The sequence below is a fragment of the Glycine max genome, chromosome 2, assembly GCF_000004515.6.
Source record: "Glycine max cultivar Williams 82 chromosome 2, Glycine_max_v4.0, whole genome shotgun sequence".
Classification (NCBI taxonomy): Eukaryota; Viridiplantae; Streptophyta; class Magnoliopsida; order Fabales; family Fabaceae; genus Glycine; species Glycine max.
The window spans coordinates 2372459-2399694 of record NC_016089.4 but is presented as its reverse complement, the minus strand read 5'-3'; the positions used below and the strand labels follow the sequence as shown (position 1 = coordinate 2399694).

Genomic DNA, 27236 nt, shown 5'->3' with positions numbered 1-27236 from the left:
ATTACTTATTCTAAATACTAGGGAGATTAAATGTTTTATCTAGAAATAGAAGAATCAAAATTGTATTTGAAATTACAGGAGAATCAAAATTATAATTTAATCTAAAATGTATTATTATTAATAAAAAATTATAAAGAGAAAGTTTAAATGAATTTAATACCAATACACTGACATTGAAAAATAATTTTATTATCATTCAATTATAAATCATCGTTTAAGTTACTTGAAAATAATTATTTTAAAAGTCTATAAATTTATCATATATAATAAATTGGGATAGGATAATTTTATAAATATTTATAGTGTCAAGTGTCACGACATAACTTTTTTTTTTCAATTTAAATTATAAGAAAATATTTAAAAAATCATAAGTATGCGACACAATTTACTGTATTGTAAAATGCTGCATTTTGCAGTGTTTTAACAGAACCAAAAATAAATTTCCTATTTGGGATAGAGTTATAGAATTGATCATCAGTTATCGGATGCAAGGTTCATTCCGCTTAAAAATAAAAGGAGTTAAATCCTTTCCATTATTAAAAAAAAATAGACATCTTTATTTTTACTCTCTTTCACATTACAAATCAAAGACTAAGATACTTTCCTCACGAGGTGACTGTTACGCTTACATGATACATCCCATCCCATGTATTTCTTCTAGTGTTCTCTTTTTTTTTTCTTTCAATTTTTACATTCAATGATAATTATTTCAAAAATTCTCATTTTGACCCTATTTAAGCAACATGTCAAAAATATAAGATATCTATTTTAGACTTTCCACCAGCCTATTCTTTAATATATATCTATATAGATTTTTGAACTGTTTGACGTGTCTAAAATATTCTGAACTACATATCTTCAGTAGTGCACAATGTATTCCTCAAATTTGCAGAACACCCCAGTTGCATCAATCACAATGATGCTTTGGCTGTTAGATCCGCAAATATTACATGACAAAAAAATAACAAACCCCGCCCCATTGCTAACCAAGCATATGAATAAATTCACACTATACACGCGGGCAGAAACTCAACGAATAGGGGAGAGAGATGACCCTCTGTAGAACCTTTTATTCTTCACTATTTTGAAGAGTCTGCTACGACAAGGTGGCAAGATATTCAAAGGACAAAGTTCTGAATTATGGTAAAGTAGCTCTCACTTCTTTCCTATCAGCACCAAATGTCTGCAATACAAAAAACCACCATTCCGCCAATCATAAGTGCAAAGCATACCAACTACTAAGTAATGCTATGCTAATTAATAGACACCACAGGCCACCCACCATTGTGGGGAGGGGTAGATGTCATAGTATGTAACTATGCACTGCTATCAATTATTAGTTGATTGAATGTAAGCGTAGTTGCATCTTGTTCATGTAATCTTAAAAAAACAATGATCCTGTCATTTCCTCCAAAATTGATATTTGAACTGTGTATATACTGAATCAAACTACTCAACTATATATCCATTCTCCTATAAATTCTGAAGCACGTATGGTTTGGATGAAATCAATACCTCAACTCCGTAACCTTTAACATAGACATTGGTAAATAGATCAGATGGATCTGGCATTGGACTCTCCTGGAAAATAGAAATGAACGCAAAACTCCAATTGTAAACGATATTCAGTCATTACAGGATATGCAAATGTAAGGTATACAAACACAAGTTTTAAGGTAAGAGTAAAAACAGAAAAAAAAAAAAGGTATGTTTTTCACCTTTGCTTTAGCAATGGCTTCGTCAACTTCTTTTCTGACTTCTTTCTCAATGTCCTAAAATAAGGAAATGAAATTAACATTTTTGGCTAGCATTGCATCAAATTCAACTGTAGCATAATAAACACAAGCATGAAGAAGACACTAGCACAATAAGCCAGAAACTGCTCAAACTTCAAACAGATATTCCTAAAACCCCATAAGCAGAAAAAATGGTAAAATATAAACAAAAATGTGAGAAAAAACCATGAGATATTATTTGCGATCCACAGAATAGGCCATTTCATCTCACACAATAAAACTCAATACAACATTAGCTACCATAACATAGAACTGCTGATCGATAAGATACCCTATTTGGATTTTGGACTATAATTCCATAACAATCACTTAACTATAGTGAGTATAGTCAAGATCTTTGGATGCGAAATATAAGCTGATTTGTAAGAATTTTCAAGATAAATCAGATGCCTTTCATCATAATACTAAAGAAAGAAGTTTCTATCATAGATTGTCTTCAGGGAAAAAAACAGTGAATTTGGCCACACAGATATCAAGATGAAAATCATAGTATATTATGCATAACCAATTGAAAAATATCACGTTTCACAATTCAAGGAATCTAATGAATTCCAATTCATTTAATCACCTTTAGCTCCTTTTCAGCAGCAATATCATGAGACAATACCAGCTTTCTTACTCTCTCAATTGGATCACGCTCCTACAATTATATCAGCCAAGAAAAAAATATTAAAACAAATTTCTCAAAAAAGTAAACTAATAAGAAATTGTATGCTGGGGACTAGTGTGACAAACCTGTCTCACACCAGAAATTTCATCACGTGTCCGGTATGTGCTGCCAGGATCAGACATAGAGTGTCCATGGTATCTGTAAGTGTCCATTTCAAGAATCTGGACAGAATAATCAATAAGATAGAGAAATCAATCAAATCTAACAGAGAATAAACTATGATAATTCAATCAAAACTACACAAATGACAGCTATGATAAAATAAAAAGTATCAAAATACAATTAAAAAGTAAACCATAATTTTAAGTAGTTTTTATCCTGCATAATTTAAAGTAGTTTTTATCCTGCACTACCTATTGCATCTGATGGAAGGACAAACAAAATATGCCAAAAGTAAACCATAATTTTAAGAATGTAAAGTATCAAATAATAAATCATATGCTCAACTCATTGCAAACAAAATCATATGTGATTTATTAGCACATTAATAGCACCCAGATCCTAAGGCTAAAACTGATTTAATAATCAACAAAATTGCCACAGTTGATCTCTGTTGATGTTATGTCAAGCTTTAGTAGATGAATAGACATCCAATTGCCAATAACTAATTTTTAGAAGAGAAATTCAAGTATACATAACAGTAAAAAAAATCAACTCACAAGGGGTCCATTCTTCAAAGCATGTTCCTTTGCAAATTTGCAAGCTTGTTTAACAGCAAGAACATCCATACCATCAACCTGTACAAAGTATAAATATTCATTTGAAAATTAAAAAAGATTGTTCAAAAAGACTACTTACTATGTATATTTAATTAACCTGTGTATAGATATGCAGACAGGTATGCATACAACTGCATACCAACACTCATTAAAATATACACCTAAACAATGGTAGAAAACTCCAACTAATAAAGACAACATATAGCCAACATAATCCTACATATTTAGCCATCAAAACATGAAAACAGGAATAAAGCCCAAGGAGGAGGCTATAAAAGGAGAGTCCACAGAAGCATCAACATCCAATGCAAAAACAAAAAACACATACATCCCTCAGAAATTAAAACCTCATTCAGATCCTTATAAGAGATCTGGCAAGATCTAATGATCCTAATTTAAAAAATAGAAAACAACATTAAAAGCAGCAGTGGCCTTAAATATGATTGAAATAAACAAACAAAAAGAGAGAACTTAATAATATAACTGTACATTCATCATCCATCTACATTTTCAAAGAACTCATATCCCTAGGTAACCTAAATTAGGCGATATGGATACAAATATACAACCTTGAAACATCACCACCTTACAGCATATTAAATTAGGCAACACACATTTGACCAAAGCTTTTTCCATAATAGTACATATAATAAATCTTTATAATACTATGCCTTACAAAGCAAACAAAATCCATTATTTCCATCAACATAAAACATAAGTGCATGTTTGGTTGGGATTGTTTTTGGACAAACAATTGCTTATTTTTCAAAAAATTCATTCAGAAAATGGCAAACATAAGCAATTATCTCTCCAAAATAAGCTGAATCAAACATGCACTAAACCCTTTAACCGGAGCACTGAATGCAATCATCCATCCCCCCTCCCCTCCCTGCTATCTTCATTCATAAGACCTCCAAAAGGCATTTTGCCATATTGGCCACTTAACTAAATCCCCTCAGCAATCAACCAAAGTGGGAGTGCAGACAAACTAACACACAACCATCCCTTCCAACTGAGATATTACATAGTCCATTACCTTCAAGAGAAATGCTAACAACATACTCTCATTCTATAACACACTCTCAACTATTGACTGAAATTTGTTGAAAATTACAAAATTACATGTGCCTCACTGAACCCCACCTATGACTTTATACTTTTCAATAAATTTCAACCAGTAAAAGAGAAAGTATTAAGAGGAGTGTGTTGGTAACACACTAACACTCCTCTTAACTGTCAAAGTAGACAGGCACTTCTTTCCTCAACTAACAAGAACAACACTAGCCAGCCATATATGGGCCTGTTTACATACAAGTCAGAAGTGGTGTTGAGAGCTTCTCCACTGAAAATATAGAGCTTTTTCCAATAGAGAAGCTCTCATAAGCTCTTAGTACGCATCTCCGGCGAGCGTCACACTGGTTTCCATTGTCACTGCAAGCCTTCGTTGGCTGCCGCCAAACCATGTTTATCTTGCGCAACCACACGACTCTAACCACCTTTATTTTCTACCAGGTTGACCACATTTGTAACAAGCTTGGTTCATATCACACATGCTCCAGCTTGAGGGAGAGTGTTAAAGATATGATTTGATCAAAAGCACTTCTATCCTTGTATCCAAACAGGCCCATAGACTCTGTACTATTAACTAGACATACTTCACACAGGTCCCATTAAAAACATGCACCCCACTACGAAACACGTTAAATCCACCGATTAACAGATAAACCATTACAACAAATCGAATCATTAACCAAACACACTAAACTCACCTTCAAGCCAGGCACGTAATCCCCACGCTTATAATAAGCAGGACTCTTGGCAGCTCTCCACTCCGCAGTCCCCATCCCATCTACATTAACCAATCCAATACTCAAACTTCAAAAAAAAAAAAAAAACAAAATTCAAAAACAAGTAAACAACACAACCCTTCACTCTAGGAGATATAAGGTTGGTCTAGTGTGGAAGGAAGAGGGAAAGGGGGAAAGTTCATGGGTTCGAATCCCCCAACTAACAATACTAGCAACTAACATTTGCCGGAAAAAAAAAAAAAACAACCCTTCACTGACTTACAGTGATTATTCTCGCAGACCAAAATAGCAGGAAGATCCCAAAGCGCGGCGATATTAAGCGCCTCAAAGAGCTGTCCCTGATTGGCAGCGCCATCTCCATACATAGCAAAAGTGACACTCTCGTCCTTAGAATACTTCTGAGCAAACGCCAACCCACACCCCAACGGAACCTGCGCCCCAACAATCCCATGCCCACCATAAAACCCACTCTCCTTCTTATAAAAATGCATGGACCCGCCCTTCCCCTTCGAGCATCCTTCCTTGCGGCCCATGAGCTCGGCGAAGACCTCCAGGAGCGTGCCACCGCGGCCGACGAAGATGCAATGGTCGCGGTAGGCGGTGATGATGGAGTCCTTTTTAGTGATGGCGGCCTCCATGCCGACGGCGACGGCCTCCTGGCCGTCGTAGAGGTGGCAGAAGCCGCGGATGAGCTTGGCCTTGTAGAGGGAGTCAGCGGCGATCTCCATGCGCCGCATCAGGGCCATGTCGCGGAAGAAGGTGAGGAGCTCCGAGGAGGAGGTCGCGACCGCGCGTGACGGGGGGTCGCAGTTGTGCGCGGTGAAGGGGACAGAGGTCTCGATTGTTAAGGGGGTGTCCGAGGTGGAGATCGAACGGGAGGAGGCGGCGGAGGCGGCGGCGGCGGAGAAGGGTTTTGTGAGAGTGGATCCGATGCTGCGGTGGGACAAACGTGATAGAGCCATGGTGATCTGTTGTTACAGTATGGAATTTTTTCAAAGGTTAAATGGGAATGAGGTTATGAGTTGTGAGGGAAACAATTGAGCAATGAACAGAGAAGGGGTAGGTGATGTATGTAGCAGCTGAAAGCAGAAAAAAAAAAGTGTGGGGAGGAGTGAGTTAATTGATTCGAGAGAGAGAAAGTACTTTGGCACTTCGGTCTTGCTTTGAGTATGGGACGAATCACGGTCACGTTCGTGTCACAATTTGATTCGCTGCTCTACAACACTGCTGTCTTCTACAGTGGTACTGTACTTGATTGAAAATTTACACTAAATATGTTTTAAATAATTTACGTATTTAATATACAGATATTAAAGTCTCTCTTTCATGTTTAATCTTGTTATGTTATGGGGTGGGGACTCCGGAGAGTTATTGGATTTATTTGGTTTGATGTTAGGTTAAGTAAATACACATTTTCATGCTTGTTTTATAAAAAATAAAATTCAGAATTTTTTATTTAACTATAGTTTGAAAATTTTTCAACGGTAAATTTAATATGCATTGATATTTTTTTAAGGAAGTGTTTAAAAAGAGTGAAATAAAATAAAATACAAATACTACCTACATGAATATGAGTTAACAAATCAGCATTAAATACGAAAATGAACCCGTAGTTTTAAATAAAATATAATATTAAAACACTTTTTTGTCAATCAATAGTAAAACATTGAAACAAAAAGTTTAATGCAATAAGGGAGTACTGGAGTAGTTTGCCAAATATACTTTTGGTGTGTTTGGTAGAAGAAGAAAAAAATTCATGTCTAAAAACTGCAATTCCTAAAAATCATGAACCATGGGCATCATAAGAAGATTTATATAAGTTTTATGAAAGTGATTCAGAAACTTTAATTATTTAACATATTAAATGATTCAGAAAGAACAATATGATATTTTTATCATAATAAAAAAAAATCATTTGAAAAAGTTAAATTCTCACTCTCATGATTTTTGTTGTGCATGGAAAGCATAACCAAAACAAATTCTAGAAAAACATTGTTTCATAGTAATGTTATTTCTTAAAAAATATAAAACATGAAAAACATTCTCGATTTCAAATTCACGTGAAACTAAATATCTCCCTTGTACCAAACACTCCTTTAGAGCAATTGATGTGATAATTCTTATATATGAACATTTGCTTACATAAGTGATTGATTATTACCACATGTTTAGATTTAGATTATTTTCGTTGAAAGCTAACCCACATCTAAGTAGAAGCAACAGTAGTTTGTGTTTTTTTTTTTCCTCATTGATGCGGTTTTGTAGATATATTGATATATTTACGTAGTCAATTAATAGACTAAATAAGAATTTCCGTGAAAAAACTAAATTGTCAACTATTTATATACATTCAGGAACCAAACTAGCCATTTATTCATAAGTTTTACTTAATTATTTTATCTACAATCAATTTACTATTATCTTTATTTTATATATTTAACATAAAATTAAAATACTTATTATGAATTCTTTTGCGGTGGTCGATAAATGTGATTTACTTTATTAAATAATTTACAGTATAAGAACAGAAGAATACACATGCCATACAAGTAAATCACAACTTAATATTTTAATTCAAATTTTAAAGAATCAATATAATACAAACAAATATATATATATATATATATATATATATATATATATATATATATATATATATATATATATACATTTAATTTATTGAAAATTGTAAATTGACAAATATGTTTTAACAGCAATGATTTTATCATGCCAATAAGAATTAGCCCAAGTGACAATTGACTAGCTTGGGTTCAATTTACACTGAATTGGAGTAATTTTCTTTCTCCTAAATTTTTGTTAATAATAATATAACGATGATAATAATATCATAAAAACATGGTTGAAAATTAATGAATACAAAATCTAGAGACGATCGCTCAACAGAGGCAAAGAGATTACCCGACAAGTTCAACAATGGATCAATATCTGGCAATTTTGGAATCTGAACTAACAGATCAATGGTCCGTCGAAGGAGACGAGCTAAATCACCATCATCCATTGCACAACCCAGAAGCCCAGGCCTCAACCTTACCACAAAACTGGCTATCCAAACAGCAAGAGATTGTCACCTCATGTTTATCCTGCATTGCCAATAAGGCATTTCTTTGCTCATCCAATAACGTTATGAATTTGGTTACAGTTGCAGAAGGCTTATAAATGTAACTGTTATTTTTCCCAGGTCGCACTTTGATACCCGCAGACACCAAACTTGCACACACTGCAGCAAGTTGTGCAGGTTTTAGTTCTAGTAAAATTTTACTGCAAAGAACCATTGCAAGCCATAGCTCATTTTCTCCTCGAATTGCAGCAGCGGTCTTCCAAGGTTTTCCCTGTGGAAGGTTTCATGTTATCTGATTCATTTGACCTATGAATGGCTTTCACACCAGCAAGAAGATTCAAAACCATTCCATATGAAGCAGTAAACTGTGACACTAGAGGCTCTAGTCCAGCAAACAATACTTTGCAGCCCTCTTCAGCACCTTCATTAGGAGTTTGGATGAGAACTACATGACCAATTTCATCAATGCCTCTGCGTCCAGCACGCCCAGCCATCTGAAGCAGTTCATTTGAGCTCAATGTTATACGTCCACTATCACTTCTTTTGCAGAGGGATGAAATAACAGCTGTTCTAGCAGGCATATTGATTCCAGCAGCCAGGGTTTCTGTAGCAAAAACAACTTTGACAAGTCCTCTTTGAAACAACTCTTCTATGAATGCCTTCCACAAAGGTAGACATCCAGCATGATGGGCAGCAACCCCTTGCAAAAGCCCTCTCACAGCTGATTCTCTGACAGCATCAGGATACAGCTTGCGGAACCTTTTGAAGGCTAGTTCAACCTCACTTGTTTCACACTCATCTAAAAGTTTGCAATTTTCAAGATATAGCACAGCTGCATCACAACCCTTCCTGCTAAAAATAAACCAAATAGCTGGCAGCATATCCCTGGACTGAAGTTGCCATAATGTATCAATTACTCCATATAAGAATGTATGCCCATATTATAAATAGAAGATCCACGAGTCTTATTTTTTTCAACTAAATATGAGTTTGGTTTTAGCCCAAATGTGTGTCACAAACCAGACTGCATATTCAATATTCATAGTGATTATTAGATATATAAATAGTAGCCAAAATCTCCCCACTTAATCCTCAAGATTTTATGTTGTGAAAGATAGGGAACAGGAAAGTATGATTATCATAGAGTACAAGTATGAAGAAAATAGATTCAGAGGCCCTACTTGTGAATGACGAATTGCATTTATGTTATTCTTTGAAAGAGAACGTTGTTCAAACATGTTATCATCACTATCATAGCCTGAGTGAGTTCCTCGTTTCTGGGAATTCCTTTTTCTTGACCAATCATCCTTGTAAGGTTTAGCTGCTGCAGCTTGAAGTTGTAAATAATTGAGTGACAGCTTCCTGCTTTAAATAAATGAAGAAACTAAGTTTCCATTTTTATTTTATTCAGTAATAAAATAATGACAATCTTCAATATTTAGTGCTTTAATATAATAAATAATCCATAGTAGTTTATTGCTATGTCTATTATATCCCAATAATGATATCGCCACATTTTCTTTTGGAAAGAAGACTTGGTACTTGTATATTCACCATGCCACACCTATTCATCAATTGCATATAAAATATAAAATTATTATAAATTACTAAATCAATATCAACATCACCACTAGCATCAATTATGCCACCAAAGCTATTCCTGTAGCTGCCACCACCACCAGAAACATTCTTATCTGACACAATTCTATAAGAGCAACATTGATGCTACAACAGTCACTACCACAGTCACACAACATTGCTTGATCAATCACTAGTTAACAGCACTACTACTAACCTAAATTGGACCCATTGGTAACCATTTATGAAAATAATCTCGTCTCATGGATATCATCCCTTGTCTTATTAATAGACCAAAGTCTAATCAATTTACTCGGTCAGCAGTTTCTTATAAATAAAAAAAAACTGGGTCAGCAATTATGATTGAAGCACTCTATGCAACACTGCAATTCAGAGCAGCCAAATCCATGCTAATCCAATCCTCTCACCATTCTTCATTGCTGCAAGTACTAACAATGGTAACCATCAGCCCCATCTATTGACTATTAGTATCATAGTGAACCAGGAAATGTTTGGGTTACAAAGAATAGTCACCCATTTTGAACAGCAAACTTTCACATATCATATGATCAGCACCCACAATTCAATCATCTAAATTTCAGTGTTGAATATTTAGTATAATCAAATAACCAGATATCCTCTGCCCTTCTCAGTTCCCATATGTTAGGGGAGTATTAAGCAGCAACAATTAAATATAAAAAATTACAAAAGAAAAAAAAGGAATTCCTCCAGGCAAGGATGCTATATTGCTATTGCTATCAAACTTAATCCTCATCAATAACAATGTGATTCTTTTTGCAGCAAAGATTGTTTTCTTAGTACCAACCAATAGTAGGTCCAATACGAACACTACCACATCCACACCTAAAAGACACAAAATATTCCTAGACACCACCTTCAAACAAGTTTGACAATTAGGCCATTAGCAATTCCAATTACCATGGATGGTGTGATGTGAAAACAAATAGGGAAGTTCTTCAACAATAAATAAGGCTTTCACTGATATACATGTTTAACAAGTAACAACTAACAACTAAACTGATTAAATGCAATACGGATCCTAGATAGCACCTGTTCATGTGTGTTCCCTTCTCGTTAAGAAGTGGTGATAAGGAATTCTTCAGAGAGAAATGCCAAGTCAACGGAACAGGGCGTTTTGATGATGTTACCAATTCTGTTTCACCGTGAATCTAAAAAAAAAAAAACATTTTGCAGAGGTAACAAAGAGAATTAGCCGAGGTAGATGACCAAATAAAATGAAAGAAAGCTACATTCAATTTGCTATTTGAATTCTTTTACTAGATACATTTCCACCAGTCAGTAAAGATGCAATAATACTGAACCCAGTACTAGTGGTACACTTAAATTACATAAAATGAACCAGAATCAGAGAAGTCCTTATCAAGGAAGGTAATTGATAGTGGTATAAAACCTGCCCAGCCACCATTTTACACTTACATTGTAACTGATTTCTCTTTTGATCTATTGCTTGTCTTACTGTTATATATGTTTTTCTTGTTCACAAGAAATACTATAAATTCCATGAGGAAGGGACAGGGGGACTAAATTAACCAATGAAGTTTAATGTTGGTTCATTTTACAAGAGCAGAAAGCCAGCACAGTGCATTCTACAACTTTAATAGACATCACCAGCACAATCTGAGTATCTGACCAATCCACCCAGCCAACTCATCTGGATTTGCAACAGTTGCTGACAGGCAAATAAGTTTAACTTCTTTAGGGCAATAAATAACCTGCAGAAATAGTCCAATATGCATGAACAAATAGGAAAAGTTGAGCAAGCTAAGTAACATGCAAAGACAATAAATCATGCTTACAATCTCCTCCCAGACTGTACCGTGAGATATGTCACTAAGGTAATGAACTTCATCCAAAACAATCACATCAACATTTACTAGTCCACTTCCAGAAGAAACATTACCAACACTGCATGAAAAGCAGCAGTCAATAAGTACTCACATTTGCAACCGTTGATTTAAATGACAAAATAAAAATTCAGAAGAGAAGATGTCATTACTTTAGACAAGGTATTGACAACAAAATAGAGGAGATAGGATTAAATAATAAATTTGACAATAATACAACTTCAGATGGGAACAAATAACAATGACAGCAATATTGTCATAATCAAATTATTAAACGCAACATTAGGAGTTTAGGAGTGTGTTTGAATTTTGAAAAGTATTTGTAGGAATATTAAAATCTAACAAATTCCTGACTCTAGTATTCTAGGGATGTCAATTGGAAATGTAATAAGATAACTTAAAACAAACACCACCTAAGATAACAATCACCGGAACTGGATACTAAATTTCTCCCAGCTCAAGACACCATATTCAGCAATTATTTCTAACTCCATGTGTAACTCGACCTTCTCAACTTCTTATTATTGCACAGCAGCTTTCCGCGCGATTTTATTTTCTTTCTGAATGATCTCTAAACATCCAAAATCGGATGAGGCCAAATGAGTTGATTAATATTTGACTTAAATGGATTTTTTTGTCCTTTTACTCGTGATATTTCTCAAATTTCGTCTATTATGCTTTTCTTTTTGTTTTATAAAATTGATGCTGGTGCAATTTAGATTTATTAACATCTAGAGGTATCTTAATGTAGATGTGTCAACAAAATTAAATTTGATTTATAACAAATAAACTCATATTTCATAAAGACGTGAATTTAATTTTTTTGATGATCTAAGGATCTCATTAGTGGATAATCGATAAACATTCCTTAAGTCTATTCCAACTTTATTGAATCTTCACGAGGTCAACCTAAACTTTTCATTGAAAAAAAACTCAATATAAATGTGCTAACATAGAATATGTTTGTATAACCCTTTGTATTCAGTTTGCAATAAACCTTTGCATTCGTCTCAAAATCTCAGAATTCGCGAGGGAACAAGTTGAACAAACAACAAACATGCACATAAACTATGTTTAAGTAAACGTTAGCCAGCTCCAAAATTACATTTGCGGAAGGACCCATGCCTTGCTTCTGCGTTAGGGGTGCTGTAGCAATTGGGACAGGTTTTCAAACAAACATGGCAGCGTGAAGGAATGTTGCATTAACATATTTTAATGTTTCTATAAATTATTGGATGTCAAGTTAATTGATAAATCAAAACTTTATAAGTAAAATAGTAGATCAAATTTGAAAGGAAAAAAAGAAGAAGAATATAACTACTATAATAAAAGTACTAGTTGTTCGGTTTCTGTGTATTTTGAGCCAAGGTGCTTGTTCATTTAACCGTGAAAAATAACAAGGTGGGCCTCTGCCATAGTGGTGTAGCTTTGTGGGAGTCTTGAGCCGTGCAGCACAGCAGCCGTTAACTTGTTTATAGTTTTGACTTTTGAGTTCTGTTTTCTCATGAATTTTTGTAAGCTGGCGTTAATTATATCATACGGTAATTTGGAAGAGACAGACATGATTTCCTTATATCTGTACATCCGAATTATATTTCAATTTTTTTTATCCCTCTAAAAAGCAACAAAAATACAATTTCTGTGTTTCATGATAAAGTATACAACAAAATCGTATTATTGTTTATTTCTTTGTTTGTAGGTTTTTAAATAAACAATGAACAAAATCGTATTATTGTTTATTTCTTTGTTTGTAGGTTTTTAAATAAACAATGAAAGCTATGATTTTATTGTATAATTATACAACAAAATCATATTTTTGTTGTTTGTTTTTGTTCGCACCCCAGGTAAACAAAAGAAACACGATTTCATTATACAATTATCCAACGGAATCATGTTTTTTTTTTTTTTCTTTGGAAGGATATCATTTTTTTGGAAAAAAATATCAATCCCTTGATATGGCCAATAACAACCTCCACTTTACAATGAACAATTCTACCGTGAACCCATGTTCTAAATGGTCCACCGATGGACTACAAATTTGAGACTGAATAGTGCCAAAAAGTATAAAGAAAAATTCTACAAACCACCGGTGAACAGTGCCACAAGTACAATGGACGATTCTACCGTGAACCCGTTAGATTATTCATTATACAGTAAGTTCATCATACAATCCATTTTAGCCCCCTCCCAAAAAAAGAAATAAGAATATATAATTGTGAGATAAAATAGTTGATGCAAGAGGGGTAAAACATTATACAAATGTTTTAAGAAAAATAATATATAAATAATATAATTCTTTCTTTGCACCATCACACACCCAAGCAATGATTGCTACTATAATTTATTTCCTTTGGCGAGCAGCAATCATTCAAAGTGTTAAATTAACTTGTATAAACTTCCAACTTTTCAACTCATAGCTAGTTTTACCAAATATATTGTATTCCTTCTTGTCATATAAGCTACCAACATTAACATGCCCAAATATAGTATTGTTTAAAAAATATAAACTATTTTAGTCAAAGGATGTGTGTGAGAGAGAGAAGAACAAAGGATGTGGGCAGACTCTCAGTCTACATACTTTGTATTTGAAACGGCAGCCTAATTGCAGCCACCGAATGTTCCCATGATCAATAAACCTCAATATTTGTAGCAGACTAGCAGCTAAAGTTAAAAGGGGAAAATAAAAACTAAATAACAAAAATATGGATGAATGAAATAAAGAGTCCTTTAGTTACATCACAAATTACCTCTATTTATTTACATTATTGTGAGCCATCGTTAGCCATCAAATTACAGTATACAACAATCTCCTCCTCTCTACGCCGCGCCAGCCACCCATTCCGTAAGATTTATTAGGTTGCTCAAAGAAAAATTTGCAAAAATAATTTCAGAAAAACATACCTTGATCAACAACTTCTTGGATAGGATGCTGTTTTCATCCAGCGCCTCTGCCAATGTTTACATTTGACAAATGTTACTGAAAAGGACAACCAAACAATAATTGTTAATCAGATTTTGTTCAATATAAACTCATACTAACTAGAAAAAAAAAGGACAAATTTTAGCTTCATTTTTATCTAATATTGGTATAGCAGTAAAGAGAAAATTAATTATAATTGATCTCTGATGAGAGTAAGTGCTCTGCCTCTGTTTGAAAGTATGATGTCAAGCCCTAATAACATTTATCAATATCAAGAATTTTGCATACCATGCCCAGCTCAAAATGGACATTTTCATGTAATGGAAAACAAATTGCGGAATCGTTGTACTCTGCTTGAACTCTTTGGAGACTGTGCCTGTTCATGGGCGCCTGAACTCTTTGGATGCAAAACTCTTTTTTTCCTTCTTATCCGAAACAAAAAGTCTTCGGTATCTAAAACATATGAGACCTAACAACAGGTACCAAGAAGAAAAATGTAAGACTGGAAATTCAGAAACACAATCTAACAGGCATCATACTATACTCAAATGCAGGAATCAGTGAAATGAGCAAAATCAACCATTTAGGCTTGCGGGAACAATGACACATTTTGACAAACTAAGCAGAAGTATAAAATCTTATTATATTAATACCTTAGATGAACTGCAAGCTATCTTACACTCCAGACCATTAATAATTTGTAGTCCTTCCATAGCCTGGCTTGAAAATTCATCATTACCAGCATATCTACGTTTATTCCTGAAAATATGAATAAAATAAATAAACATTAGTATGCAATAGCGCTAATAATTTATAATTCTACTGCCTAATCAAATACCTCTTCAAGAAAATTCCTGACTTCTCTTTTTTGTCAGGGACGACAGATAGGAAGTCATTGTGTAGATAGGTTGAAAAATTAGGGTCCATTGACACAGCAGTCACTTCAGGTTTATCATGTCCAGAGTCCATCAGTTGAATAGACAGTTTCATTGGTCCAGGTGACTGCAATGGAACAAACTAGATTACAATTACAGAACGTGTAACTAAATAAAACTTAATTCAGGAGCAGACCAAAGTAGACTAGAAAGTAAAATAAAAGCTTACATATTCAATACGATATATGTTCTCATCATGGAGAAGAACACGGGCATTTTCATGATAAACCATGTCAACAAATTTTCCGGGTTTTCTCGATTTCTCATATGCATATAGTTGTAAAAGCTTGGTATCCATCTCATCAGCGGCAACAGCTTGAAGCTAAAATAAAATAAAGAGATATTTTAATGGTAGGAAAGATATTATGGTATGCAAAAGACAGAAAGAGGAACTTATGTATTTGACCTGTTTAACAAGTTTATATATCAACTTGTCTAATGTGAATAAGACATATGATTGAATTCCAATTATAGCTCGACAATCATCCTCAAATTTTGTATTATCAGAAGAACCATCCAGCAAACTGTAAAGGGCATTCATGAACCTGTAGCATAAAGGAGATCCCTCAGTCTTGTATAAATCTTCACACATATTCAAATTTGTTTTTGTAATATAATACATTTCCTAGGAATATCACCTGTCATATTGATCGGTGGAGCTTGTATCACTTGAAGCCTTCCATTTCCTATCGGCGGATGATGAGTTAATCTTTGCTGATTGTATCCTCTCATACAATGTCTGTCAGATTAATAGAAAGAAATATTACTAAATGAATATATAATAAACTCAAAAATATATATTTTGTCTACCACCATACATATATTCACACACACACGAGATTGTCACCCATCCAACTTTTCAAAACCTACATAAAAGGTTCCTCACTGCCTCAAATTTCAAATAGTACAAACAACTCCCTCTCCTAAAAGAACCATCTGCTCAGAGTCAAACTTTTAGGGATGAATCTCTTGGTAAAACATATCCAGTCTCTTATCACTGGCAAGAATTAAACCAAAAATAAAAAAACAGAAGCAAAAAACCAAGCGAGAAGAATAGTTTAGACATTATATTTCAGACAAATCATTTTTATTTTCTTTTGTGAACAATAGAATAAATAAGAGTACTAATGCTAGATAAAAATTTAACTCTGACGTTTGTACAATTGAAATTGCAGAGATCATCAGTACAGGTTATGAAAACCAGAGGGGAGGGGGTGGGGGGGATGTGTGAATAGATATTTCTGTACCTGATGAAGTCTAAGCAGCACATAAATGGAATCGTTTCCATAGAAAACTCGTGAATTCATGTCCTTCTCATGTAACATTGGAGGAACATGCTTTGCTAGAGGCTTCACAGTTAGTAGAAAGCGTTCAGAATATGGCAATGGCATTCCATCACCTTCAACATCATGAGCATCAGCTATTCCTTCGGCTTCACCTTCACTCTCAGCCTTGTTATCATGTTCCCCATCCTCATGCTCTTCTCGAGAACACTCCTCAGCATCAGCTGACTCACTTCCAGAAACATCAACATTTTCAGATGCATTTTCGCTGTCCTCTGATGACCTGTGAGGGCTTTCTTCACCTTCATCATCAGCATCAGCATCGTTTTCTCCTCTAGTTTCACCACAAACTTCTTCCCCGTGTCTATTTTGGTATTGCCGACTCACACCACCATCCTTTCCTTTATGCACTGCATCCAAACCATTACCTCCATAAACTTCAGAGTTATCTTCTTCAAAGTCTCCATTAGGAGATAACTCACCCTCTTCTCTTTCACTTTTGAAGGCTCGAACTGATTCCTCTTGGTACCGGTGAACTTTGGTGCCTCCGGTGATGGCCCCATTTGTGGATGTACCCAGTCTTGTAGAATCACCACCCTAAGCGATGATAAAGAAACAAAAACTCACCATATTATTCAGAATGATGCCTGGGTCTAGCAAAATTCAGTACGTTTCTAATAATGATGCCACAGAATTACTAGTTTTAACTTTTAAAATGGCAAAGCACATTAATATTTAGTCAACACTTTTGATTATGTTATAATGCTGAAAATATTTGAAGAATAATGATATTCATGAATATCGCAAGGATGGTGATCACTTATAGTCCCTTAAACACAGGTAAAAAAGAAACAGTGTTCTTCATACTGTTTTGAAAAGCTAACAACTTATGGCTTAGCATTCTAATCTTAGTAATTATATTACAATATGAGGATCAATTCATTGTAGAACGATCATTCATTAACCATATACTGATATACATGTTACAAGATGTATTGATCATGAACATACTTTTACCACAATCAGCTGGACCAAAATCAAGGAGACAAAATAGCACCTAATAAAAATCTGGTTTGCAATATAATAGTTCAAGATTTCTAAAGTCAATTCGCATTGATGTTAAGGACAGTGAGAAATGTCAATCATAGAATGCTTACAAGCAAAAACAGAACTTGATCCATAAAAAGCTACCATATAGCCTTTATAATTCACATGATATATTTTTTATTATACCACACATGCTGTCATTTTTTTAAGAACTAAAGACAGGCATACTCAATGTAATTATATGATATCAAAAAACAAGAAAGTGCAGTGTCATTGGTGTTTCACTTGCATTAGAAAGTATTTTAATAATTTTTTCAGAAGGTGGCATGGCATCAATTGGTTTACTGACAGTGCAAAAAAAAAGCCTTCATAAAGACAGCAAATCATGGAGAGCAAGCCCTAGCACAACAGTAAAGACGTAAAGTTGTGCCTTGGTTGGTCATGGGTTCAAATCCGGAAACAGCCTCTTTGCACATGCAAGGGGAAGGATGCGTACAATGACCCTCCCCCATACCTTCACGAAGCAAGGAGCTTCTGGCACCGGGGTATGTTAGTTTATTGACAGCAAATCAAAACTTATCCTCAAGATGAATCTAGAACAAGCATAATTTAAATTGAGACTGATATAAGCTGCACCCAGAGTTAATTCATACCTCTGATGACGGTATATCAAGTCCTCCCTCAACAGAAGCATTACCAGGTCTAGTTGGAGTGGCAGTGAGTCCTTGAACAAAGAAATGTATCAGTTCCATACATTCTCAGAAAGCAACAGTTTAAGATATAGGACAAATTAATGACAGTATTTTAAATGAATGGTAGGGTAAGCATCAAGAAGTATCATCATTGTTTAAGTTACTAACCTGACAAATTATCTATGTTTGTCCTTCCATTGCTTTGCTCCATTCCAGATGCTGGTGAGACATTAGCATTCACTAACCGTTCACTGGACTGGTCTTGCTTATTGTTAAATCCTGATGGTCCATCAGGTGTGAATGCAATACGATTCATTTTACCATGCTGTGTATTGCTGCCCAAAGTTTCAGTTTTACGCAATGCACAGTCATCAAGATACCTATCCTCTCTAACCCCACCATTTGACTGCCATGCTTTATTAGAAGTTGATTGATCTAATGGCATACAATCATCCCCATTTCTGGAAACATTTATATGCTTTGGATTCATTATGATAGCACCCACAACAGGGCTACAGTCACTTTCAGCAACAGTTGCAGTGCCATTTTTGACATGATTATTCTTAGCCTTGACAACATCTTCTGTATCCTCTGCACCCTGGGGCCGACAAGGAACACAAAGCATGGGTTCTAAAAATGTTGTCCAAACCTTCATAACTTTATCCACGTGTTCGGTTGTGCAAATTTCTCCACTGGAATATTTTATGAGCTGATATAAATCTTCATGAATATCTGGATCAGAATACTTAAACTCCAAGTTTGGAAGAATTGGCCGTCTATTTCCAGCAGCAATAGCAAGAAGAACATCATCTTCCTTGCGTTTCTTTTCACTGATTTCTTTGATTTCTGCCAGCAAGGCTGTAAAAAGTTTCATAAAAGAAAGGTTTCAGTGTCAGGAAAATGGAAAGAATTATTGTATCATGATCACCAACATATGCCAAAAATTGTGCTGTATTCAAATCATATCCCACTGATTTTGTTATGCATAGTGTCTAGACTTTAGAGAAACAACGGTGTTGTGGTCAATATAAAATGAAGCAAAAAAATCAAGCCAAATGCACTGAGAAACACTAGGAAGGTGCCAGAAAATGTCAGAAATGGCTGGAGACAGCGCCAGAGAATAGTGGGTCACGTTTCAAAGACACAAGAGCACACAGTTGTTTTAGAATAGGGTTTCAATTACAAACCCCAAATAAGAGAAGCGAACCCACAAAATTGTCCCCCCAAATAAACCTTAAACGACAAAGTATTGTGGGGGTAAACGGGTTTTCAACCATTAATCAAACTTGTCTTGCTAATGCCACAAATAGCCGTTAATATGGCCATGATTTGTGCGACTCCAGGCACAACAGCAAGCAGTAACATGATGGGCTTAGAGTGGCCCATAGCCACAATGCGACAGCGCTACAGTGCGATTGACAACTCTGGTTTAAGTATATCAATATAATGATGATGATATCTCACATGATTAAAAAATTTACAACCTTAAAAGAATACTCTGATTCAAACAATAAAAGCTTCAAGAATTCAATGCTATTGAAATGAGGTAAGTGTGTCCCCCAAAATAAACCTTAAACGACGCAGTATTGTGGAGGTAAACAGGGGTTTTCAACCATTCATCAAAGTTGTGCCTGCTAATGCCCTAAATAGCCGCAAAAATGGCCATGTTTTGTGCCATTCCAGGCTCGACAGCAAGCACTGACATGATGGTCTTTAACAAAGTGACCATAGCCACAACGCAACAGCACTATAGCGTGCGATTGACAACTCTGGTTTAGGTATATCAATAAAACGATGATGATACCTTACATGATTAAATTTTTGCAGCCTTAAAAGAATAGTCTGATCCAAACATTAAAAACTCCGAGAATTCAACATTATTGAAATGAAAAGTTATTTATTACCTTTGGTGCTCAAGCTTTTTGTATCCTGTTGCTTAAAGTAGAAGCTACGGTGATCAAGAGATTTGTGATAGTTCTTAGCATATATTTCACCCCAAACTTTACTAAAATCAGCACGGCACCTTGCCCACTCTTCTTGTTTCTGCTTCAAGCGTGTTAATATCACTGGCAAAGCTAGAGGTGCATTCTTCCTTAACACTTCCATCACATCAAGCCCATGGTCACCGTATAACCGTTCAATACACCTAAGATTTATAGCTAAAGTAACACACAGAGAAAGTCACATCAGAATATGGAAAACTTCAAGAAATTAAGTTGCACTGCATATCCGCTTTCAGAAATTCCACTGGTCAATTGAAAAGACTATACCTGTTAAGTGCTCCTCAATACGAATTAGGCTGTCTCCTTTAATTATATTACTATTGATCTTGTCTAACAGCTCTTCTACTCGTTTGGTTGTCACATTTACAGACTCTAACAACATGTCAAGTTCAAACCTGCCAGCCCAGTTAACATAATATCAGCAAGTGCCAGTGATAGACAACTTACGGAAATCATGTCTTAATCAACCCAATCAGAGACAGATCCAGAAGTCTACTAAAGGGGGGGCTAAATTTTTTTTTCTTTTGTAATTTTTTAAATTTCTAACTCATAATATGTAATATTTTTTTAAAAAGAAAAATATTAACTATTTTTACACATAAAATTGAAACTATTTTTTATTTTAAATGATAATAATTTTAACCATAATCATAATAACAACAAACACATAACTAGTTTTATACAATTTTACACTAGCTATCATCTTAATCATTTTCATAATAACAACAAACAAGACTAAATTTACAATTTTACACTTACCAACTAAAAAATACATATACACGTATACATAAGAAATACCAAGAGGGGGGCTAGGACCCCTGTCTGCCCCCCCCTCTACATCCGTCACTGAACCCAATGATGGCAAAAACAAAAACTGGAAAAATTTGGCAACTGTGACAATGATCATCAATAAAAGATAAATCAACAAAACAATTAGTTTAAAATGTACTTAAACGTCAACAGCAAGCTCTGACCTGTCATCTTCACATCTAAACAAGCTCTCTTCATACTGATTTTTGCGCATATGTTTGAAGGAATAATCCTCACTTCCTGAAGTGACAGACACCCAGTGATCATTCAACACTCCGGCACCAAGTTCTGTTTTCTGGCTAGCTACAGGTATTGGGTACTGCATAAGCACAAGATAATACACACGCAGAAAACAATCAGCAAGAGAATATCAGAGGTTCCATTAGAAAAATAAAAAAAATACAAAGACACAAAACAAAAAATCAAATATACATTTTTCGGTAAGAGGCGGTAACTAGGAGTGCACTGGTCGCAGTTAGAAAGGTCCAGCTCATTTATAGGTTTGGATAAATACTTTTCCTTGCTGGGATATAGAGACATCTTAGAACCTAAAACATCCTTGTTGGCAATCACAGTAGATTTGTCCCTTTCTCGGAATTCACGGTCCCTTTCTTTCATCCCATCATCCCTATAACGGTCTCTATCTCTATCTCGATCCCGATCTCTATCCCCGTCGTCAACCTTTATTTGTTTCAGTCCATGTCCATCATTCCATAAGGACTCTGGTAAACACAAGAAAAATTTAGGATGAGACGATAAAACTGAAAATGTTCACGTGAACCCAGATCACTTTACATAAAAAAAAAGGAGTATCTATCAGAAGATAACGGTAAAACATCTTACTTTTATTCATAACACCAGCAAGGAATCCACCATCTGCATCATAGGACCTGATTAGAAATAAATTACAAAATTTAACTTCATAGAAAGTAATAATTAGTTTGAATGTTACCATTCTTTTCAGATTGAAGCAAAAATTCATTAAACCCCTCCATAAGATCTGGATATTTTCCCAGTAAATCGCCCACCTGGAAGAATAAGCGACCAAGAGTCTATCATATTGCATTGCATGACTTGTAAAAGGACTATACTTCAACGGAAATATATTACAATATGAAATATAGTAAAAGCAGTTAAGGCTGGTCCTTAGAATGATCAAGAGAAAAATTCAGTTATCTTCAAGCTTTTAACATCATATTCTATTTATACAAGTTTTCAGGAGAGAGGAATGACCTTCTAGAAAGATATCAATCAACTGTTCTATTACTTATAGTTTTTGATGAGCAAATTCAGTTAAAACAAAGTTTAGCAGATTGAAGTTGAAGTAAGCTTCAGCATTGACAATAGATCTACTTTAATGCTCCAAATTCGTTTTGTTATATTTCAATATAGACAAGTTTAGAAGTGAGAAGATGGGTTTAGAAGGAACAGTCCACCAGCTTTGTCAAGAATAAATGGACAAAAACTGAAACCACACACAAAGCAATTGATCACTTCAGAAATAACATAAACTCATTTAAGTCCTTTCATTCAATAGCTACTCCAACATTCCATTCAAATGGTCTTCCGTCAATGTATTGTCTTAGTAGTACTTAAATTATTTGCACGGAAATTGATTATTCCTTCAATTTATTGAATGTCTATTCTCATCACAGGACTTCATTATTCCTTGAAATTTGTCTGCTGGCACACTCACAGCCCCCATAGGACTATGCTGGCCCAAACCAAATTTTGCCTGGCCCAACTTCAGTCTCAAAATTGACAGTTCACAATACAACACTTAAATAAATTCTCAAGTTTATGCAACAATAATATAATCTAATTTGTCTTCCTTCCATAGTTCACCATCACAGTTTATGAGGAAATTAAGGTCAATCAATGTTCATTGCCAGCCAAACCAACATAGATTGACAAATTAAAGTCACCCATCTTGACAGAATCTAACACTAAAATCAGTGAAGTGTCTTATAAAAATTAATATGCAAACCATACCAATGACTGCAACTCATGTCGGGTAATTATTTCCCTGCTGTAGATATGTAAGCACTTCAAAAATTCCTGGTAGTCATCAGGATTTCGTAATTTTTCTTTGACATTTTCGCAGAAAGCAAATTCTTGACTGTACATACCTGAAATGACAAAATTAGAAGTTGATATCTTTTAGTATTTTTTCCATTTATTTATTTCTTTCCTGAGTAAACATCAAAGCATACGTTCCATAATTTGTGCATTTTACATCATAGGTTAGTTAAGAAAGGTAAAAAAAATATACAAAAATAAGTTGTCGATTCAAGATCAAAAGTAATGATGGCATACTCACTTTTCAGAGAATTTTTATCATCACAAGTGGATGGCATAGGAGGCGCACCAAAATTTTCATCTGCATCAAGAAATGGTTCAGCTCCAGAGTCTTCAACCTTACGATTCCGTTTGTGAGAGAATCGCTCCCTATCTCGAGCCCCATCATGCTCAAAATCTCTATCATCCCTTTCACGATCTCTCTTGTCTCTATCTTCTCTACGTTCCTTTTCCTTCTCCACACGTCTCCTCTCCTTTTCTATCCTTAACAGACCTCTGTCGTTATCTGGGTCAGGACGATCAACACTGGGGTCATGATCACCATGTGAAACAATGGTCCTTTCTCGCTGACATGCAGATGAGTAGAATGTTAGCTTCATGAGCAACTATAAAACTCATAGGGACAAAGCAACAGAGTTCAACAAAGACAAAAGGGAGGCCCTTGAGGCTCTACAGGGTTTTAATTTCTCAGGGCAAAAATCATCAAAGACATACTAGGCATAACATTTTCAGTAAAAAATAAATGATTTAGATGTTCAATTTACAAACCCTAGCAGCTGACAAGAGTCCCAAACATCAACAATTGTTAATTTTTTACATCATAACACTTCTACCCATTTTAACATTAGATGGCTGGCATTTTTGGTTTATTTTTAGCTATCAGTAATATGTTAAAGGTGTGCCTCACTAGAACCATAAATGCGCTAGAGGCAAGCACCTCAATGAAGGGGCAGCACTTCAACAAGTAAGAGGTGCTGACCCCTTCTAGCACCTCACCTTAGCTCCTTAGGTATGCCTCAACAGCAAAGAGGGACATAAGAATTGGAGATAAACCTTTTCAACGTGCAATTGTCGTATTGTTGGCATTGCAGAGCTCCTATCACGAAGCATAGAATTCCGAGCAGAAACAAAATGAGTAGAGGCAGCTGCAGAAGCATCTGGAAGAAAATGAGTAAACTCATCAAGAAGATCAGGGTGGTCCTGGAAAATAGCAGCAACCTGAAGAAGTCCAATATACGATTAAGATGAGCATCAAAAGAGATACTATTACCAGAGGAAATAAAGGAAAGAAAAAGGATAATGGCCAATTATAGCATGATAACACATAACACAGACATACACACATACCTCCTGGTAGACCTCAGTAATAGATTTGTTTTCCTTTCTGTACATATTCAATATGTCAAGAAATGATTTGTACACATGATCATCACCTTGAAAACGAGTCTGCATGAAAAGGATCCATCAGACTCAAAAGCAAAACTATCCATTGGTTGAAAAAAATCTGTATAGTTAGAACTCATCAGACTCAACAATGCTCTTACCTTTATCTTGTTCACAAAATTTATAGCCTCTTCAAATTCAACAGGTTTCTTTGGGGCAAGTTGTTCATCCTCTGATGGAAGTGTGATTTCGTAACCCTTAGGCAAGAAGGTGTTAAATCCCAATATAAGATCTCTATGGCCTTTAAACAGTTCCTTCACTCTTGCAATGACACCCGCAGTATCAATTCTACAATGCACCAAAAGGAAACACAACTCAATTTCCACTAACAAAAACAAGATCCCCTTTCGCAACATAATACACAAAATAATGAACAAATAATTGAGCGGGAGGGTGGACAAAGAATACGTTACAACATGATCAAACCTTTGAGCCTTGAAATCTTTCATAACCTCCAAAAAGTCATCATACTTGTCCCTCTTATCTTGAAATATATCCTTTACTGCCTTGAGATATGCTAGGGCATCATTAGTTGTCAGTTTCTGAGCACCTCCGTTCATTATCTGCGGTTGCCCAGACCTTCATTCCAAAAATTTCATAAAATATTCAGTGCACAAATATAACCTAAAAATCAACTCATGATGAGAACGATTCAAACATTATCCAGATAAGAAGCATCCGATCTCATTTCACAGTCAAAAAATCCAACAAAAACAAAAACTTAGACGCTTCACTAAAGCCTATACCTATAAAAACAAATTACAGAGCAAAACAACTATAGAAACTCCTTCGATTTCACATAAGCACACGGAAACACAAAATTTCACCGCACCGAGAAATCAAATAGCCTAATCACTCGATTGAAGATGGAAAAGTTTGATCAAGCAGAAAATACATAAAAATCAAAACACGAGCACAGTGTAATTAAATTGAAGATGACAAAGCACCAAAAAAAAAACACAAACTTACGCTTCTCCTCGTGAAGACACCACGGGCCGTTTGAGTTGAGAACAACTCGTGAAAACTTCATCTCTGGACCTCTTCATCTCAAACCACAAAAAGCAGAGAAGCAACACTCTCTCTCTATCTTCAACAACAAATCATGCTTCCAAACTCCGAAAGAATTCAAAATCCTCAAACTTCAGGCTTCTCATTCGAGCAAGAGCAAGAGCAACGAGCACAGTTCAGATCTAACCGCGAGGAATCAACGCGAAGCGCGAATCCTAACCCCTGCCTCCGCGAAAAGGATCACCTCGGAGGAGCCAAATCCTGAAACAACAGAAAAGAGAATCGCAAGCGAAATTCGCATTATTACTTCAATGTAAAGCAACGTCAGGAAACATTAGAACGAAGGAAGAAGAAGAAGAAGAAGAAGAAGAAGAAGAAGAAAATTTACAGAGTGATCGCAGAGTCTCTGAACTTAGAAGAAATATAGAGAAAGAAATAAATATTAAGAGATAAAAATGCTTCGTGTGACAAAGTTATTTTCTTTCTTTCTCGAGCCTTTGTGATTCTTCAGAAAGCGTCAACGTTGAAGTGCTGAAGAGAACACAAAGGTTTTCTCCACAGAGAAGTTTCTTTTTCTTTTTCTTTTTTTTTGCTCTCTCTCTCGGTTTGAATTGCAAAGAGATTATTAGCTTTTCTTTTCTTTTCTCTTTGATTTTCTGGGCAAACAGAACGAGAGAGAAAGAAAGAGACAATGAAAGAAATAAAAAGAGAGAAGGAGAGAGTTAAAACGTTGTGCATATAATAATAAGAACGAGAAAAAAAAAAATGAGGGTGGTGGCGTGGCGGTAGTAAAATTTGACCTTTGTTTCCCGGTCACGCTAGTGTTCACCGTTTATAAGCGGTTAGTCCTTCCCCCTAAACACGTTTTCTGAAATGAAATTAGGGCAAATCGAGAGATTCTAGCGTGAGGGTGTAGTAATTTTTAAGAAGGGCAAATATGAAAATCATGCAGCGGTGTTTTGGGGATTTTGGTGATGATAATAGGGTTTGATTTTTTTTTTTATATATATCTCTTTTTTTTGTTTGTTTGGTATGAGTTTATGAGTAGTAGTTGTTGGTGAATAGAATGTATTGCAAGACTTGTTCTAAGTGATACATGATGATGAAATTAGGTCTAACAGATAGTGAGAGAATGGGTAAAACTCTTTTATAGTGTTTTTTATTTCCGCTTCTTCTTAAATGGGGATTCGTTATTACCCTTATGCTAATAGATTTGTTTCATTTTTTTGTTTGGGTTAGATATTTCGAATTTACTAATATTGAGGTGAAAAATCTTGGTCCTATATTATAGTTCAATAGTTTCACTTTGTGGTCTAGAGATTGTGTTTGGCCGTTAAGGGAGTTGTAATATAGGGCCTCGAGGTATGAATTATTGGCAAATAATACTCTACGTTGAAGCCGTGACTTAGATGATACTATCCTCAAATCAAATCTAAAAAAATGATACTATCCTAATTAAAAAGGGAAATTTTTTATCTCA

General features: G+C 35.1%; 2 protein-coding genes and 1 pseudogene across 4 annotated transcripts; all 3 read right to left on the bottom strand.

Moving 5' to 3' along the window:
• Positions 1–788: 788 nt before the first annotated feature.
• LOC100816737 (pyruvate dehydrogenase E1 component subunit alpha-1, mitochondrial) lies at positions 789–6164 on the bottom strand. The gene is made up of 8 exons (XM_003519244.5): positions 5256–6164; positions 4955–5034; positions 3126–3203; positions 2532–2627; positions 2365–2436; positions 1719–1772; positions 1516–1581; positions 789–1183 (listed from the first exon to the last, which is right to left on the bottom strand). Exons 1-8 carry the CDS (start codon positions 5953–5955, stop codon positions 1139–1141), a joined length of 1191 nt encoding a protein of 396 aa, XP_003519292.1. The 5' UTR covers positions 5956–6164; the 3' UTR covers positions 789–1138.
• Positions 6165–7708: 1544 nt separating this feature from the next.
• On the bottom strand, positions 7709–13711 carry LOC100777726 (DExH-box ATP-dependent RNA helicase DExH15 chloroplastic-like; annotated as a pseudogene).
• Positions 13712–14090: 379 nt separating this feature from the next.
• Positions 14091–26514, bottom strand: LOC100811928 (paired amphipathic helix protein Sin3-like 4). Of its 3 annotated transcripts, none has more exons than XR_001383725.2 (25): positions 26145–26514; positions 25718–26017; positions 25175–25327; positions 24850–25036; positions 24653–24751; positions 24359–24523; positions 23547–23871; positions 23219–23355; positions 22179–22254; positions 22070–22102; positions 21659–21948; positions 21391–21545; positions 20684–20811; positions 20318–20572; positions 18582–19271; positions 18375–18445; positions 16639–17271; positions 16030–16130; positions 15798–15936; positions 15561–15713; positions 15295–15458; positions 15110–15215; positions 14745–14925; positions 14438–14513; positions 14091–14353 (listed from the first exon to the last, which is right to left on the bottom strand). XR_001383725.2 is itself a non-coding variant. In XM_006574515.4 (25 exons), exons 2-24 carry the CDS (start codon positions 25792–25794, stop codon positions 14770–14772), a joined length of 4221 nt encoding a protein of 1406 aa, XP_006574578.1. In that variant the 5' UTR covers positions 25795–26017; positions 26145–26514; the 3' UTR covers positions 14091–14513; positions 14745–14769. The 3 variants fall into 3 exon arrangements, 2 of the variants coding, with proteins under 2 accessions (XP_006574578.1, XP_006574577.1); XM_006574515.4 differs by having other exon boundaries at positions 14091–14513; positions 16639–17084; positions 17157–17271; XM_006574514.3 differs by having other exon boundaries at positions 14091–14513.
• Positions 26515–27236: the final 722 nt, after the last annotated feature.